This window comes from Diadema antillarum, unplaced genomic scaffold (genome assembly GCF_040938485.1).
Source record: "Diadema antillarum isolate AM-2024a unplaced genomic scaffold, OU_Dant_1.0 scf00000049, whole genome shotgun sequence".
Classification (NCBI taxonomy): Eukaryota; Metazoa; Echinodermata; class Echinoidea; order Diadematoida; family Diadematidae; genus Diadema; species Diadema antillarum.
In genome coordinates this window covers 3,093,928-3,114,090 of record NW_027270938.1, presented here as the reverse complement: position 1 = coordinate 3,114,090, position 20,163 = coordinate 3,093,928, and the positions used below count along the sequence as shown (strand labels likewise).

General features: G+C 38.6%; 1 protein-coding gene across 1 annotated transcript in view; it reads right to left on the bottom strand.

Moving 5' to 3' along the window:
• Positions 1-20,163, bottom strand: part of LOC139715477 (uncharacterized) — an 80,522-nt gene that overhangs the window by 36,291 nt on the left and 24,068 nt on the right. The window contains exons 3-6 of the mRNA XM_071627050.1: positions 18,580-18,688; positions 15,459-15,567; positions 6,176-6,270; positions 4,328-4,445 (exon numbers count right to left, since the gene is read on the bottom strand). Of these exons, the coding sequence (XP_071483151.1) occupies positions 4,328-4,445; positions 6,176-6,270; positions 15,459-15,567; positions 18,580-18,688 (431 nt within the window). The remainder of the gene's footprint in view (positions 1-4,327; positions 4,446-6,175; positions 6,271-15,458; positions 15,568-18,579; positions 18,689-20,163) is intronic.

Here is a 20,163-nt window from a genome sequence, read left to right as displayed (position 1 = left end):
AAAACAATGAAAATCTTTTCACCTGTCCCATGAATTGAAGATTTAATAATTTTGAATTGATGTGCGGACCAGATACGACTGACTCTGTAACTGCCCCTTCTCGATGTCTCTTCCTGTTCTGTCCTGTCAACAATTGTATGTCTGTGTTTCCCTGATTGTTTGTGTGCCTCTGTGTCTGTGCCTCCATGTGCTTCCATCACTCCGCACTTTATTTATTTATTTTTTTTTTTGGGGGGGGGGGGGGTGTAAGCCCAATATATTGAGTGGCCCACATCTCTTACAAGCTTGTCTTTTACATGGGCCTCTCTTTTCCAACAACAATGAATTTGAACAAATAGATTCATACAAGTTTTTATGCACTTGCTCATTTTGTCTTCTGCTTTCATATATATATGTTTATCTATTTTGTACAGCATTGATTTGTTATAATTGTTGTGTCTGATAGAGTTTATGTCATGACTTTGGAAATAAGATTTGATTTGAATTGAACTGAATTGTGTCGGGAGCTCTTGCCATACGGAGAAAGAAAATCAAACAAAAACATTTCAGTGATTATAAGACTCCCTTCCTCTATCTCTCTCTCTCTCTTTCTCTCTCTATCTTGATATCTTTCTCTCTCGCTCCCTCTCTATCTCTCACATGTTGCTCTCCGACACACAAAGAACACCTGGGCAGCGTGCCGCATAAGCGAGTTTGTGATATAACGCTTACTGCTACGTGCGACAATAAACTCTGACCGATGTCATCCCAAGGGGGAGACAGAATACCGCACATATCAATTCTCACCTGACTGTTGATTTATGAAGAAAGGGAAAGAGAGAGATAGAAAAAAAGAAAGAAATGCCCATTTCACAGCAGGTGGTAACTGTCATCACACAACAGGCTAAATTTACGATATGTTAGCTAGCTGATGAGGGATCGCTTCTCCGCCTGCGTGCTACATCAAGTAGTCTGCTCTGCACTGATAGAGCTGCGTGGCAAAGCATGGAGTTACAACAAAGCAGCAAGATGTTACCCAGTCCAAATGCATTGATTAACATTGTTTCCAGTTAAACTGATCTGAGCTTTACGCAGGGTGCTTCATAGCTTTTTCTTTTAAAGCCACTTGCCTGGTTGGGCAAGCAGATTTTCAAATCATTGCAGAACACTAGCCCAACCATAAATTTTACTTGCCTGAAAGTGAAAAAGAAAAGTCCATAAATATAAGAGAATGATATGGAACATCATGAAAAGCACATCATTTTGATAAACAGCACACTTTGATTCACACCAACAGGAGGAACAAACTTAGATTTGAATAGGTGTTGGTGAGTTGTATTGCATTGCATTGGGGTTCTTCACCTAAGTGTTGGAAAGTTGATGAATGTGAAATGCCATTGAAGTTGTAGGTCCCTGTACAGTCAAGTCATCAATGGTTGTAACAAGAATTAATGAGCCTTGGGCAAATTTCACACCAGGCAGGGTAGGAAAGGGGGGGGGGGGCTGTTAAATGCAGTACAAGTATACCGAGGCTAGTAGCACAGAGCTGCAATGGTCTATCTCTGCACAGAATCAAATGAGAGAGAATACCAGAATGCAATATGGCTTCTGCAGTTCTGTATCATTGCTCACATAACATGTATAGTGAGAGACATAAATGGATAATGACAGGGGGAAAATAATCAACGCAAGCACAAAATCAGTTTTGCTACCAGTAATTCCACACTTGCTCTGAGGGCAAGCTTGATTCGTGGAGTAAATCGGTTGCAGCAATATGTGGCAGGGGGCATCTGCCAGTCAGACACAACAAGAGAGGGCTTTAGCAACTTACTTCTTTGGCACAAACACCATGCAGCCTCAAATCCTCTCCCACCCTCACAGAAAATCCTCCATGTGATGTCCTATAACAATCCAGATAAATATGTCTGTCTCCCTTTTGAGCACAAGTCACATAATAATCTGCATATCTCACATTCCTGGAGCTCGTCGGATGGACGGTCAAATCAGCAGGAAAAGCTTTCCCCGTTTCCTCTACCCTCTGCACAAACTGCCTCTCAAAACTGGTAAGCGCAAAAACACAATCAACGGGAATCGACTTCACTCAGTAATTATGTAGCTGGCTGGTTAGTTTTGATTATATTCAGCCCCAGAGTGGTGGCATCAAGTGTCATAACTGGCAGACTTGCAAAAATACACGGAGCCTCACTTCACGCTTTTGGATTGGTTTTGAGAGAGGGAGAAAAGATACATTGTAAAAGAGAGAGAGAGAAGTTGAGACCAAAGAGAGCTGTTTGAAGTGCAAAGGCTGACTGAGTTTACACCTATTGCTCTGAAACAATGACAATTCTCAACCGACCTTGAACACAGCCACTGAGGGCGCGCTGAGGCGTAACATTTGACTGAGCACATTGTCCGCAAAAACCCTGAGCAAACAGCTGGCACTAAAGGCTACAATGACTGGGACCTCCTCCTCCTCGACAGACAAACCCACGGAAGAATCAAACTGCAACAACCGGTGAGTTCATCCATGTGATGGTGTGACAGAGTGACAGCCGTTAAGTGCCAACGTTCCGCAGACGGTGTGTTCCACCGCTATCATAACATCCTGATTCGAGTCCTCCTTCTCCATGGGAAATTTGGCAAAGGTTTCTAAACTAATCTCCAGTTACTGAAGAGTATGACATTTGATATATAACTCAATCAGACTTGAGCACAGACTATTTCATGTCTTCCTCGACATTTTCTCTTCCCCTTTCTCTTTCACTGTTTATGTTGTTTCACAGCTGAAAGAACCATACACACAAGTGCTAAGAAATAGCCCTCATTTTAATCTCTAATAACTAAAGTGTGTCTTGCAGTTGATCTCACTCACACTTGAACACAGACTTTAAAGGGATCGTATAGTTTTGGTTGAGACTTAACTTCAGATTTTTATCATTTTTTTTTTTTTTTTGGTGAGATAGTGAGAAACCTCTTATGAAATATGAAAGAGCTTGTAATTCCAAGAGGGATTCAATGTTTATTTGATGAAAATTGGTTTTGAAATGGCCGAGATATCCAAAACAGAGCGATCGTAGTAAAGTGTGGGACCCACATTTTATTACGATCGTTTTGTTTTACTTTGTTTTTGGATGTTTCAGCTATTCCAAACCCGATTTTTATCATATAAACTTTGAATTCCTCTTAAAATGGTATGCTCTGTACTATTTCATAAGTGTTTTCTAGGTATCTCACAAAAAAGTTAAAGCCCAATTTTCATCTCCACCAATACTGTACCATCCCTTTAAAGCCTTCTTCAAAACATCTGATGTGAACACTTGCAGATTTTCTTTTCTAACTAACCTTCTAACTATCAAGACTAACTCTTGATAAATGAGATATACGTATGCATTGACATGAGATTACAGAAAAAGTGTAATATTTCTCAAAATGTTTCCTTCTACATCAAGAGCTGGTTTCATGCCATGTGGTCACAAGTCCAAGGGTCAATATATGGGTCATCTTGGTGTCACCCATTCAGGACTGACCCCTTCTCTTCAGCCATCAAGACACTTTCATACCTCACAAACTAAGCTCTGGTGGGTGATCCAAAATAACCAAATTTTGGCTCATGTGAGCCATGAAACACACACTCAACAATAACAACAACAAATAAAACAACAGCAGCAAACAACAGCAGCAGCAACAACAGCAGAAACAACAACAACAACAACAACAACAACAACAACAACAACAACAACAACAACAACAACAACAACAAAATACAAAATACAAAATACAAACAGATACACAAGCCCAAAGCATTAAATGCAGATGTGGGAAAAATTTCTACCAGCTCATTGCCATAAAAATACCTTTTCCCTGGCAATCCCACAGGCAATTATTCGACAGCACCATTGGCATTTCAAATTTTGCTGAACGTTATTTGTCACCACATCATTCGTCTTCACTTTCCATTCGAGGAAAGCAGCAAACAATGCCAACAATCAAAACAGCTTTACCACTGCACCTGAGATAAGTTCACACTGCTGGGGGGCGTTTCACAACGAGTTCGTCGGATTTTCATCAAGCCAGACCAAGGATTTCATTAGTTTTAACAGTTGTCAGTGTAAATCATTGGCTGAGGTAAAACCTCCGACTGCTGGTCTCTCAGAAGCCATGACAAGCCTGTTTCATTCACGGATGTGAGTGTGCGTATGTGTGCATGTGCGAGAGGGAGCATGGCTATCTCTTGTAATGAACACATTTCCTGTTCTCTGGTTGTTCGTTTTTTTTTGCTTGTTTTTTGTTTGTTTGTTTGGTTTTTTTTTTTTTTTTTTTTTTGGGGGGGGGGGGTCACAACACTCACCTCCAGAGGGCGGTCTACTGATGAGCTGCACGTAGTCGCCGGGGAAGTATCCTATTGACTCCACAGCACCGCGCATGATGGATCCCTTCCATCGCCCGTCGGGATTCCTTTCGAGGACCTGGGACGAAACCGTGGTTACGGGATGTCAGTCAATAAAAAAGTGACTAAAAAAACAAAAACCCACAGCAAACAAACATGACAAAAAAGAAACTCAAATATCACTACAATGTCTTGGTGCATTCCAAAAGATAGAATGATTTTATAACAAGGTAGTTAGTTAGTCCTGAAAGCCAGATTCCAGCTGAGTGAAGATCATTTCAGAATGTATGATTTTTGTCTCTGTTTTTGTAATGATTTACATAAGTTTATAGTTAGTGCTGACTGCCCAGTTCACATTTGGTAAAAATAAGTCTCATTTTTTTTTTTTTTTTTTTTTTTTTTTTGGGGGGGGGGGCTTTTTATTGTTTTGCTTTGTTTGTTTGTTTGTTTTTATCATTCATACACAAATTTTTATCAACCAAGTCTTGAGTGAGTTGATTGCTTGCTTTAAAAACAAAAACATAAATATAGTTATTTCACATCTGAGTCCACCACATGAGGGCGCTAAACTGGTCACACAAATTACCCTGATTGGTGGCGCTTTTTGCTTTTAACCCGTTGAGGACGAGTCCCGAGTATACTCGGGCAAGCATCTATGGGAAATGCGTGTTGTAGCAAAATCAAACCATCCTCAATGGGTTAATTGTTAATCAACTGCAGTGCTAGTGTAGTGGGAATTATAAGATCTGCCACGCCCGAGACTAGAGAAGACACTATACAGGAAACGACAGATTACAGTTGCAGATGATGACTTAGAAAACATCACTTTGACAGCAGAGGGCATTGAAAGCAGCACTGCACATTAATTCATCATTAGAACTCTCAGAACGAGCTAGAAAGTTATGAACCTTACAAATTACCACACCTGTCTTGCCACAAGGTGGCGCCATTGCATTTGTTAGATTACTGCAATAACAAAGACAGAAGTGGCATTACGTGGAAGACAGGTGTTCTCTTGTAGGAAGCAGGAACTTACAAGCATCCAGAGGATTATTTTATGAGCAAAAACACTTGTTCAAATCATCCCACACTCAGCTTTTCATGATGCAATCTTACTTTATCTTAATGGCCACTCTGTATCACACTTTATTAAATGCTGCCCTCATTTTTTCTTTCTTTCATTTCTTTAAAAGTTAAAAGCTAAGTGCATTTACCAATGATCATGTGATTGAATGGCAAAATACTAATGCATTCTTCAACAAATCATTAAATGCAATTTCATCATTGTTAAAAAATACAAAGTTTGAATAAAGATTGTCTGAGAGTGTCAAGAATTCATTGATTTGAATAAAAGAGTTCCTGATGATGTTAAAAGAGAGCATATTATAATAATCATGGCTACATATTTCTTGTAATGGGATACAAAGTGGAGAAGTCTGGCACATTTCTTAGCTACATTTCTGAGACCTGTACTCAGCAATAAGGTTACAATAACAAATATATCATACTGTGCAAAAACACAGGACTGAAAGAAGGCTGATTTATCATTTTTTGTGTGTATGTTTGAAGAGCAGTGATTATTTGTCAAAAAACATCCCTGCCCTGACAGATTGTTACTGCACTAAACACACACACACACACAGCTAGTCATCTCAGTAGTACAAATAATCTACTGAACTAGATTCTGAAAATGCCTAAAAAAAAAAAAAAGACGGCCAGTTTTCTTCTGCAAAACCATTCTCGGCACTGTTTGAATACATAACCTGTATTTTTGGGGTCGGGTCTGTCACCGACCGGGGGTACACTTACCGTTAGAATATCGCCTGCCTTGAAAGAAATCGCCGACCGGTCGTGGATTCGCGAGTAGTCCTTTATTGCTCGTGCCTGGAAGCCACCTATTGCCTCTGTAGTTACACAAATGAGAAAATTTTGGAGTTATGCTCTCATCTGTTCCTCCTGTGATAATTTCCCTTTATTAAAATAAAACTGAATTTTACCTTCCCATTTTAACTTTTACCACAGAAGTGGAGGTTTTGCATGATCAATTTTTACCACTTGATGAATTGCAATGAACAGGACTCGCCTATGATTTTGCAAATGAGGGTGCTCTCGTAAAACTTCAACATCTTGAAGCATACATTCATTTTGTTATTTTAGGGGCAGTTTAGCATAGTACACTTGATGATAATTTCCACACTGCAAACTATTTCACATTTATGGTGTATCATAGCAAAGAAATGAAGCGTGGATGCTCATAAAGATATCTATCCTCAGTACATGTCATGATTGTATACAGTTAAACCAACATAAAATGGCCATTGTAGGGGAAACAGGTCATGTGACCACTATGGATAAGCGGTAAAAAACGGGATAGATCACTAGATAGAAATATGAATGAACAATTTAGTTGACACCGTAACAACAACAATTTCAATATCCACACTGTCATGTATGCCAGGCATGTGACTCATAAAAATCAAATTAATTACATCTTATTCAATTGTTCATTCCCATTTAATATTCTGCCTGAAAGATCTCTCAGGCCGCGATGACGAAACACCTCGAGGTCACAGTTTAACACTCTGCATGATGATCTATTCCACATGCATTCACACATAATTATTTTACAAAGATGTTTGCTCAACTAAGATGAGTTGGTTTTCGAATCAGCTGCTAGATGTTATTTACAAGAATGAATGAAACCCCTCGCAAGTAAAATTCATGACAAAATGTTTTGTATGACAACAAGTAAACATATATATGAATATATGTATATATGGATTTATAATTTGTAGATATCAACTGAATATGCAGGAATGCAGATATAAATATTTTTCATGCAGTGTGATAACTTTCCATTGCACACAATAAAACAGTTCATGTGTATTATTGAGATAAGGACAAGATCAAAATATTAGATCTCTTACAGTCATATATTCTTCTGAACAAACTTATACACACTCTGCTACTCCTTGTTACAAAATATGAATAAAGTTGAATGACATGACTTCATTAATATACAAGAGATCTTTCTAAGAAATGCATTCATACTGTTCATGAAATAAAATGAGGAAACTTATTCCAACACACATACAAAAAAAAAAATGAAAACCAAATATACGGCAGCCTACATGCCTTCAGATAAACTCTTCAAGACAAAAATCCAAATCATGGCAAATCTACTAAGTTTTGGTAGAAGCAATCCAATCAGTCTCATATGATTCAGATTCTTGACGCCTGGCATTCTCCTTAAGGGGTAATGAAGTCAAAAGGAGTCTGAAACCTGAAGACTACCATAAACCTGTCGAGGGGCTGGCGATCAGCTCGCTAACCAGAGGTAAGTGAGCCGATATTAGTCCGAATGGCAATCCGGAGAACGGCAAGAGCAGGTTGGATGCCAATTACCGAAACATTCATGTTGTGATAAACAAAATGTCAAAGTGTTTCCCACGTCGGGGGACACCGTTTCGAGCCTGCAGTGACGTGGAAAATCGCGCTCATATTACTTCGGCAATTACGTGAGGCCCCCCATCAACTTGTTGGGCGAGCACTGGATAGAGAGTGTCAGTGGATGTGCTGGGGTTTTCTCGATGAGACAGATTTGAAAAAAAAAAATGTATGAATGGATGGCTATTTCAAACTAATTTACGAACTGCATACTTCATGTAAATAAGGACCCTGAGAGTCTTGACGGAATTTCTTAGCAGCTTTAATTTGTATATCCTGTTGCAAGGCTGTCTTGTGGCAGAAATATGTCAAACTTTACCTAACACTTCTATCTTGTGGCAGAAATATATCAAATTTCTCCCAACATCTTCATCTCTTCGCCGAAATATATCATCAAACTTTACTCAACATTTCTATCTTGTGGTTGAAATATATCAAACTTTACTCAACATTTCTTCATCACCAACTCACTCTTACAAACAAGTAATCACTTATTTCCCTCTTTTTCTTTGTCTTGTATTACACCAACTGGTATTTTTAATTTCCTGACAAATTCCAGTTCAGATGGCATAACTTTCCTTTAGCACGTCAATGACAGCAGAATTATTCCCTTTGGAGAATAAAACTTTTGTATGTTTGGGGTGTTGCATTTTTTTAATGTTTTCACTATTTTTTTGTGGGAGTTGTCTTAAAAGATGGACTTATCACCATGAAATCATTAGGTGGCATGGTTGCAAAATAACATCTCATGTGCTTAAGATAATGTTATCCTTTCAGCAAGTTAATGCGATCAGAATTATTCCCTTCGGAGAATAAAACTTTTTTATGTTTGGGGTGTTGCATTTTTTTCATACATTCACTATTTTTTCTTTGGGGTATCTTAAAAAGTAGACTTATCACCTTGAAATAAGTTTATTTTCCATTAAGTGGCATGGTTGCAAAATAACATCTCATGTGTTTAAGATAATGCAATCAACAGACAAAGACAGCTGTTTCAGAAATAATGTACTTTCATCAATTGAATGCTTGAACAGACATTGTGCACTGTTGCAATGACATCTATATTTGCAAAATACAAAAATTACTGTGGGCAACAGAAATTACTAAATGAAATTAATACAGAGTGCAAGAACTATTAAATCAAACTTGTTCTCAGAAATTTCACTGTTCATTGACATTATACAATATTTGTACATACATTATCTTTTAGGGGTAAACAGCTACAGGTAAATGCAGACAAAATTTGCACAAACTACTGTTGCCAGCATGCAGTAGTGTAATTGACAGACTGCAAAGATGAGGCATGCTATGACAATAGTTTTCTTTCCTTTTCTCCAGCAAATTGCTATTCAGAAAATGTTACATTTGCTTTTGTTGAACATCTCATTTTAACCTGTAAAGTGTGACAATTTTCCCTATGGATATGAAATACCCTATGAAAGAATTTAGCCCATACTCTGATCAAGAAGATAATGGCAACTTTGACAAAAAACCAAACAAACAAACTGTTTCTGTGCAAAAGTCTGCAATCAAAAGTCAGACATTGAATATATCCCAAACCCCTTCTTGCCCCCTAATACCAAATGACATAATACTATGCCTTGATTACACAGTAGCACCCTCAATCAGATGGAAATTGCATAGCTTTGTACCAGATTAAGGTTATGAAGATATCTACACTGAAAAAATAACACTAAAAAGCACCTAAACACAATAAAAATATCTTTGCGATACAATTTTTTGTGGTGCAAACTTTGGCTTTATGTTAACAGCTTCATCATTTGATGTTCCAGATATTAAGAATATTCCTCCAACAAAAATGATTTCATAACAGATGCTTTATCAGGGAGCATCAAAAAAAAAAAAAATGAAATTCAGTCTGTACTGCACTTTTGCAAGGTCAGCGTGATTATCTATGCATAATTGATGCTTTCATTTTTCTCGAGCGAAGGGGGGTAATAATTAACTTTCTCACTTTTCAGTTGAATCAATGGGGGAAAAAATAAGTGTTCTCTATGGCTCAATATTTAGTGAGCTCTGAAAACCTTATCCAAATACTATGACTACTCTGGCTGTGCACACCATTCAGAATTTGATTATTAAAGGCAAAGTACAGAAATTCATACACACTTTACAATACTTCCAGAAGAGAGAGATAGAATAGAAAAAAAAAGAGAGATCTACCCGGTATACAGAAGGAGAGGGCGTGTTTTCTCCTTTATAAAGTTTGAATACGGCTTACTATGACCATTCATTATACAGCAGCAGTTTTAACACTTTCAGATATGTGACTGCATAGATACATAACCATGTGAAACATAAAATGACACCTTAGAAACAAAGAAACTTCCTGATAATGAAATACAACACTCTAGAAGACAATTCCATGGAAGTCCTCTGACGCCACGTTTTCACGATATCATGCAAGAATGTAGCCAGGCATTATTCAGGCTGCATTTCAGGAAACAAACTAGAACTCATCCCTGACCCATACAGCAAGCTCTATGGCACTGCAGCACTTTATATTTCATGGGCTGTATCCGCTGTGGGCAACCTCAAGCCGTATCCATGGCAACCGCCATACACCGGCCATAAAACCCCAGCCACACAGTCGCCAACCTCCACACTTCCCATCCTCTCTAGATGCATGCACTGGGAACGCATCACTTATACCATGGAGGCGAGAATTTTCCTCAACTACAGCCAGATAGATAGGATGAGCTCGTTTCAAAATGATTCTGCTCAGGTCTGATGGATGAGTTTCTAATTGAACAAAAAGAAATGAAAACTAGATTAATTTGACTGGCACTCATGGAGGGATGCCTCCATCTTCTCAAGTGATAGCTATAGGGCACCATCATGAATGGCCCTTTGGGAACTTGGAGATGTGGTCCATCGATCATGACCTTTGACCTTGGGGACTGATCTCCAATGGTCACTGCAAAAAGGAAGTAATGTTCAAATTCCTTCCAGTCCTTATCAAATCATATTTCCCCAGGACTCTGTTAGCTGAAACTTGTGATGGAAAATTGCATTTTAAGCCAAAGATATGTGACCTTTAACCTTGAAAGTTAAATGTTACCCCAGACATTTCTTATCTATTTATATATTTATATTAAGAGAATCAATACTTCTCTGAGATGGAAGTAGACTTCACCCTCTGCAGTGTATAAAACAATAATTCATATGGCAGTCATATCAAATATCCAATGTCCTGTTCTCATGAATATCACACCTCACAACGGTGATCCCTCCATCCTGAATTTAACTTAAAGGTATCAAAACATTCAAAACTAGCATTAAACAATTCATAAAGCACCTTAGCTGCCACTGGAGAATATTTTAGTGGTTTGGATTTACATTTGATATATGACATCACGATACACAATACTATCTTCTCACAAAATTCGGCAGGAACTGATGGGTCTGGCAAGCAAGACTAATACTTAAGTTTGGTAATCATACTAATTGTTAGCCAAACATTACGGGCTATATGCATTCTATCATGTTGAAGGTTATCAATTGTAAATGTCCAGCTACCAGTTAGACAAATGATCTGAAACTTGAATGCCCAGATAATCACTTCATTTAAAGGCTGCATTGTCTCACAGGATGTTTACATCAAACATCAATTTCATTACATGGGACCAGGCATGTATAGTTGCTCTGTACCCTTGGATTTCTACATCAACCAGAAACAAAAGCTTAACCATTTGCTGAACAAAGGCTGATGTCTTGGATGTCAAAATTGCATCTATCTCCTCAAATTTGCAATTCAATTCACGGAGTTGGTTCAGCCTGGTTACCTTGTTTGTGGGATGACTAAATTTCTCTGACAATAGATGAAACCTGAAATTTTGATGTGCATGCCTTCTGCAACTATTCACATGACGGGCTCGATTGTGGGAGATGTAAGAGGCACAAAAACAGATACTGTCGACATTGGGAGAGAGGGGATATCTGATGCTGCATTGCATAAGTCATTTCCTACAAACGAGGGGGCAGGGGAATTTGACTTAAATCGACGGAAATATTGCATAGCCAGAGGTGTTAAGTTGCGAGGATTTGATTTTCGCAAATTTTGTGAATTACTGTACGACTGCAAATTTAACAACACACGAAAATGCCGCCATGCAGTAGGCGAATAGTGCACTTATGACAGCCTCTGTGTCAATTCGCCAAAACAGTACCACGCAGAAATGTCTGTGACCTCCTCATTCGATACAGATATTTGAAAATATCTATAAGCGAAAATAACAGCTTATACACTATATTAGCACGCCAGATAACAAAGACTATGTGATCAATGGGGAGGGATAATTTCTGTATGTTTACTGTAAAACGAGGAATTTTCGCGTGCATTTTAATTTCGCGAATTTCGCGTGCATTTTAATTTCGCGAATTTCGCGAGCGCCAAAATTCGCAAAATTAAAATGCACGCGAAAGCTTTTGTCTACACTACATGCATTGAATGCCAGTAGCAATTCGCGAAAATTTCATGCCAAAAAAAAGGCTGTCGGCTCTAATTAGCGAAAATTTCATGCCGCGAATATATCATGTTTTACAGTACCCCCACGTGGCACTAGGGATCTGTCACTTTTGAGTCTTGAGAGTGACCCCGGTGCTCCCTAGTAGACTTTGATCATTTCATAAGTGTCATTCTTAGCTTTCTTATCAATGAGGTACTCCACCGAATGCAGATAAGATTATCCCACTGAGAGAAGGGAATGTGGAAGTCGTGACATGAATCAGACATTAAGTTGCCATTATTCATTGCCGTTTTCCACCCCCCCCCCTCACCTTGACACTAGCCGATGTACACATACACCCGACACAGTGAGATTGGTATTGTGCTTAAAATGCTGATGTACTGCAGATGAAAATATTATGACCTCTAAGCTAGGGTTACATGCAAATGATTTACCATGAGGTCAAAAGTCTGATAAGTAAGGCATCGTCCATTTTTGTAGACTTTCCATGGACTCATACGATTTCACAATGTTGTAAAGGTCCACTGCTGTAGTCAGCAGTCCAAATGACAACGCGTGGTTGACTTGACATGAAGTCATGTGAAATCAGAAGCATTCGGAGCCCATTTAAGGAAGGCGAGAGTCGACGTCGCCTCTTCTTCTTTCCCTGTCATTTCTGAATGTTGCAGAAGAAGCAGTAGAACCGCCCATCTTCTCTTTCACCGTTGGTCTGTCTGTCTGTCTGTCTGTCTTCTACATTCTGTCTCGTCTGTCTGTTTGTCCGTCTCATGTCTGTCTGTTTGTCAGTACCTGTCTCTCCACCAATCTCCTTCATTTATCCATCAGGCTGTCTAAACAGGGCCTTAAAAACGAATGAGCGCACGGACGAGGGAGACTTGCGAGTCAATAGCGCGGCGAGGGAAGATGCCGCTCACTTCATATCGGGCGATAAAGAGATGTTTGCCCCCCACGTGCGAGAGGGGGAGGCAATAATCGGGAGCGGGCGGAAGAGGCGGAAGAGACACACACACACACACACACACACACACACACACACGTATATTGCGCTCTGCTGGTTCGGTTGCTCGAGGCAAAGTGAGCAATTCTCTGGTCAAACTTTGCACAACATTCTGTGTAGAACAACTGCATTACAATCATTAGAGAGAGAGAGAGAGAGAGAAGAGGGGGAGTGTGTGTGTGTGTGTGTGTGTGTGTGAGAAAGAGGGACAGCGAGGAACAGGAATACAAAAGGTTGGAAAGAGAAAGCCTGCGAGAATGTGCATCATTTCATGCTGAATGTATACAAGTAGATGGGCGCGAGTCTGCCAACCCCCTCAGGGGCCCAACCTGCCAGCCGTGTTTATTCCTGACACTCACAAGTCACAGGCACAGCCAAATCAAAAGCACACAGAACACCTTTCCACTTCCACTCCACTCCCCCCCCCCCTCCCCCTCCACCATCCTTTTATTTCTTTCCCATCGAACTTTCAAACAAGCTCAACATCATTATTTGCCCACCGCTGAATGAAATGTCAAGAAACTAATAAAGACTGACTTATCGACAGCCACTGGAAAATGATTTCACTCCTGATTTCTGTAACAATAATAGTTTATGTCTCATAGAATGTGTCAAAAAGACAGGAGATATATATGTGCCTTTTGTTGTTAAAGGGATAGTACAAAAAATATAACATTATGTGATTTCAGTGAATGCATATAAACATCTGTTGAACACAATATTGAAGTTTGAGGAAAATTTGTTCAAAATCTTGAGTTTTACTGAGTTGGTCAAATTAGTGTGCCATTCTTATTGGATAAGAAGGCTACGACAGTTCGTGATGTCACACACTAGTGGGATGATATGTGACAGTGCACCTCAAAACGAACAAAAAGTCGCACACACTGATTTTGCGTGAGGACTGAAAATAAGTGAAATGGGTCAACCTAGCCGAACTTGACTTTTTCATATTTTCTGAAAGAGCGGGTCTTCTTTTACATTATGCTAAAATTTGGTATCATAAAACGGGCAGGAAAGTGTGTTTTTAGCAGTTTATCTCGAACATTTTTGGTAGAATAGTGTGATTAGGTGTGTCTTTAGAATCCCTTTTTCATTTCTAAAAAAAAAAAACATTGTCCACATTCTTCACTTAACCTTTGAAAGGATAGTGCTACTGCTTTGAAAGTTGGCATTAATTATGGACAGAATGTGTTAATGTAGCATGCTTAATTTCAGTTTAATCTGATAATCCCTTCATTGTTGTTACTCTGGTGGTTTACTTCCTGTTTTTTGTCCCATTCATCGCACAGCCAGCACGGTTTGTTAAAGATTAAGCGCTTGAATGGACACTGTACTTCAGAGCCTCTTTTCTCAGTTCACACTTTTCCTGAGTTTGTGCTTTCTTTCCAATATTTAGATAGGTTAGGAGAGTCCATTTGATTTGAGTTATACATCATTTTAAAGCTTAAAGTCTGCTTTTTTAGAATATGGTCTTAACTAAAAATTCATGTCTGGCGATTTTTTGTTTGTTTTGAGGTGCAGGGTCACATATAAGAAAACATATGAGTCATTCAACAAAGTGCCATTTTTTAATAAAAAGTATTGACTGTTTAGGACAATGTTATTTCTTATGCTTTTTGAGGGGTGGCAAATAAAGTGATCTTTCATTATGATAGAAAAATCAATCACTTTTGAACAGCTCAAATCTGTCATATTTCCTGAAACTTTACTGATGTGTACTCCCATCTCTGCACATATCAGTACATAATGTTATGAGTAAGTTTCCCTTTTAACTTCCTTGTGATTTCTGAGCAAGAAGAGTAGAATGATTTTCTGGTAACCTCGTCCAATGCTTAAACCTCCAGGCCATTTTTGCTGTTGCTTCTTTTTGCTTTCTGTTTGGGCCCATGAGTTTGTTGAGTGTCGGGAGTCAAGTTAATGTTTCCCAAAACTTCAACATGACATGACTCTGCTAGATGAGCTTGAATGGAGTCTGTTCGTCACATTATAATTGAAGCTGCTCCTCCCCCCCCCCCCAACCCTTTGCCGATCCTCAATCAAATATTTGCTGTGAAACAAGAGGGAGAAATACAGACAGAGAGTACATTAGAGAGAGGGAGAGAGAGAGAGAGTATTGAAGAGAGAAGACATGGATACAGCATGATTTAGTTTTGTTTACCTCTCAATATCTGCTTGATATCCTGCGCTGCCCTCGTGGGCGTGAATTTGTTGACGATGTCTAAGGCTGTTTGGCTGTGAGAATTCTTCTTGAGGACGTCAATGCCGCTCTGCGAACGAGGAAGGAAAAAACAACAACACCAAAATATGAATGTAAGAGATACAGATCTACAGAGAGAAGAATATTGGTCATGAACAGATATATATCTTGAGGCTGTGTGACAATCGGCAGCGCTTTACATGATTACACTCAACGGATCCTCTGTGTATCAAATGCAATCCAATCTTTAAGGCAGTAAAGTTTAATTTGCTTCATGGCTTAAAGTCAGCATACAAACTGCAACAGTTTACAGCGCATTGGCGTTAAAATGATATAACACAAAGTTTTATTATTTCCAATATATCAAACTTTACCAGCAATGATCGCATGTAAAACAAAACACGTTGCTTTCCCGTCACAATACCTTAAAATCAAGTTCCATTACAACAGAGGAGGGATTCTTTTCCTATATATTGGAATAAGGTTTTATTTACCCAGGGTAGCCTCTTCAGTGTTGCCACAGCTCTACCAGAGGGCCCTGCTATTTTCATTATTATTACCCAAGCATTGCCAGGTACCCATTTATACACCTGGGTCAAAAGAGACATAGTGAGTAAAACATCTCGTCCGGGGATGTAAGCACTGGGCGGGATTCGAACTCGGGTCCTCCGATCGGGAGTCAGGAGTCTTATCCACAATGCTACAGCGCCCCCACTTTTAATTTCCTAGCCCCTCGTCTCCATATCAATACTACATCCCAATGATAACCCGGGCAATCACCCCTCTGACGTTCTTAATACTCGCATCACATTGCAAAGATGCATCTCCACATCTCATATTTCCTTGTGAGGAACGCATCATTTATTGAAGGAGGAAAAGCAGACTGCATTGTTTTATGAATACGCATACAGGCAAATTCATGTTTTCATGAATTGGATCGAGAAAACCCCACGTGGGTGGAAAGTTTCTGAAAAGAGAGAGTTCATGCACATGGCTCTCAAGAAATAAAGTTGTCCCGTTTTTCCCTGATTCCTCCTAAACATTCAGAGGTAATGCAGCCTTACTATTGTGCAGGTTTCTACAGAAATTAAGCGTGTGCTGTTGGTCACCACCATCTCTTCCTTGAGGTTTTGCTGGCCCTGATAAAGCTAGAAGCCATTTAATTCTTCACAATTTAATTTGACTCAACTTCTACAAATTAACTGCAAACAAAATTGCATTAAAGACGTGACAGCTTAACTACAGAGAACAACATAGCCCCATTCACCAGTCAACTTTGCAGTATTCATTACTTTACTTAACACATTTCTTTGTATCCAAAAGAATTAATACTTTTTGTACCATAAAGAATACAACTTTTTTCTGTACCCAAAAGACTTCATACTTCTTTGTACCCAAAAGAATTGAAAACATAAAGCCAAAAGGAGATAAACATTTTGCTTAATCTAGACCAAGAACAGAAGGAAAAGCTACAGTATACTGTACTTCTCTGATCAATTTTCAGACTTTGGAGGTAAAATTCAGAGGGTTCACTGGAGATGTCATCAGGTGTTAACCCAAGATGCATCCTAGGTTGGTATACATGTTACTGTAAAACGAGGAATGTTCGCGTGCATTTTAATTTCGTAAAATTAATATGCATGTTGCAAAATAAAAATGCATGCAAAAGTTCTTATCTATAGTACATGCACTGAATGCCAGTGACAATTTGTGAAAAATTCATGCCACACAAAATGCAGTCACCTCCATTTCATGAAAAATGTCATGTTGTAATAAATAACTTGCTGTACAGTACTCTGTATGTGAGAGGTGGATCAATGCTTTAAAACCTGTTATTAAAATCATTTCCCTGAGCACTGACAGTGCAGATATCTGAAGACCCTAATACTACGGAGTCACAGGCAATAAATTCTGGCTGCTTTGATATAACATAAGCAGCCATCTTCCTATGTTTATCATCAATTCCAACAATGACATACAAAAGTCTGATGTTGAGGGCTGCACCCCCCCCCCCCCCATTCAGTATTAACTCTTTCCCTTCTGAATCCTGAAATTCTAATAGACTTTGTACAGTAACAACTAGCTTCATGTAAGCAAAATGTTAAAGTGTGTAATTCACTACTGAATCAAAGCAGCATTACTTTAATACCATTCCTTCATCACTCGTGGATCCAGGTGTAATACCAAGGCATTAATACTGGCTTAGCAGCACGCAAGCTTAGACTGAGGCAGTCCTGGGTTTAATCCCACTGGATTAATAAATGACAATAACATTTATCATGATTTCAAATCCTGCAGCAATGATACCATGATGCAATGTTCCAGCTATTAACCTTTGTGAAATAATCTCAATCTTTCATCAATGAAAAATCAATAAAGTTTCTTATTGTAGAAAACATACACATTCCCTTAAAATGTTACTGATATATATGTTCTGGGTCATGCTATTTTCGCTGCTTTCTGCAGGAGGCGAGTCAAGTGTTCCATCTTTATGCTAAAATGAAAATTTGTGGAATTCTCTTCATATTTTCTTTATAAAATTTCATTACTAGTCCAGCAATGACCATGTATCTATTTGACCAACACTTATAATATTTCAAATGAACTGTCCGAGTTTTCCCCAAATTTCATGAATGTGTCTTTCTAATATATATATTTTTTTGCATTCAGTACCACAAGTACCATATCTATTATGAGTGGGGGTATGCTTCACGCCCTCAAAGATTCCACAAAATTTCACGCTAATACATAAGTTTTGGTATCAAACCAGTATGTACTTATACTTGGCGCTTAAATGATAGACAAGATTGGCTATGCGACATGAAACTGTTCCCTACACTCCCTTGAATATTCATTGAAATATCAATAGGGTATCTGTCCTGAATGTATATATTGAAATTACAGATTACCATGTAGGAGTGTTACATCTTACCTGTTGGAAAGTGTCCATACCTATTTGAGTCGTTCAATACCCCAGCCCCCCCCCCCCCCCCCCCCCCCCCCCCCCCGCCCGATCTATTTGCAAATGAAGACTAGTACCTTCAAGCAAGTGCGTCAACGTGACGCTAGCATCTATACTTGCCATGATTAGTAACCGTACGACTTCTGACTTGCCGGCCAAGGCAGCCTCGTGAAGCGCTGTCCCGTTGGGCGTCTCTCTGTTCAGATCAATTCCAGCGTCGATCAGTATTCTGAAAAATACAACCAAAAAAAGATATAAACCGTTGTATAAATGAATCATGCAAAGTAAAGAAATGTCAAGATATTGATTGAATTCTTGCATCACAATCTGCACCAGGGCAAAGAAAAACAGTGTGATGTTTTCAATAGAGGAGTGAATTTAACATTGAAGATGTTGATGATTGAGTTATACCCCATCTTGCAATCAAAACAGAAGGACAGGGACAGTCTGCAGAACTTTTATGAGCAGATGTGAGTGATGCCTCGTAACCATGGCGACGACACAAGGATGACACTAGCTGACATTTCCACTTTTATGAACAGCATAAATAAATAAATATATATGTATTATATAAACATAAATTTCGAGAGAGAGAGAGATAGATAGAGAGAGAGCTACAGAGACAGAAATGATGATAATCGGTCATATACCTATTACTCTTCACAACTACAGTGATGGCAGCATAAATGAATAGGGATGAAAGATTGCCTGACAACAGTGTAGCTAATCTACTTGGGATTATGCTTTAGCACTCTCGGGAAAGTCAGATATTGGTGTCTTTATGAATTGAAAAAAATAATCGAAACATTCTTTGCGATGTAATTCTCTGTATATATTCTTTGCAGTGCCAGAAAGATTCACAAGAATAGTAGCACAAAACAGACATACTATGGTACACATATAAACAGACACATAGATATACCAACACACAAACATACAAGTACATACACATTTAAATACATTCATACATATATGCATACATACATACATACATACATAGATACTGTACATATTCATACACACTCATTGAAACACATACCAACACACAAATACACATCATATACATACAGTTCATACAAATTCATTCACAAATGATACCTCCTTCTCACATCATAAAATTTGTACGTAAGACCAACCAAAAAGAAGCAAAAAGAAATGACTTAATTTACCAAGCCTATATCTACTGTTTTTTTTTTTTGCTTAGGTATTTTTTTCTTCCCCCCTTTTTTTTTTTTTTGGGGGGGGGGGGTTTAATGGTAAAATTGTACTTCATATACATAAAAAAAATAATATATGAAATATATATACATACATATGCATATGTACACATCATACACATAAAGATAATGGCTATATAACACTCCAGCAGTTGAACAGTGATGCTATCTGATAAAGCCAGCAGGCTACTTAAAGGTGACGTTGAGTAGCTACCCTGCACACACGTACACCGTACGCATGGTCCCAGGTCCACCTATCTCTACTAAACACTAACCATTAATAGTGAGGATATCTACAACTGCAAATATTTAATAACTCTGCACCAGTTACCAACAGACAACACAGTAAGTGTAATGGTAAATGTAGCCCTCCCCTTTTTTTTAATAAACTGTAATGTCGTCGCCGTAAGGCATAACATGCAACGTTGCTAATTATGTATCAATAATTTTCACTATTTCACAAACAAGTGTACATTTGAAAAAGCAG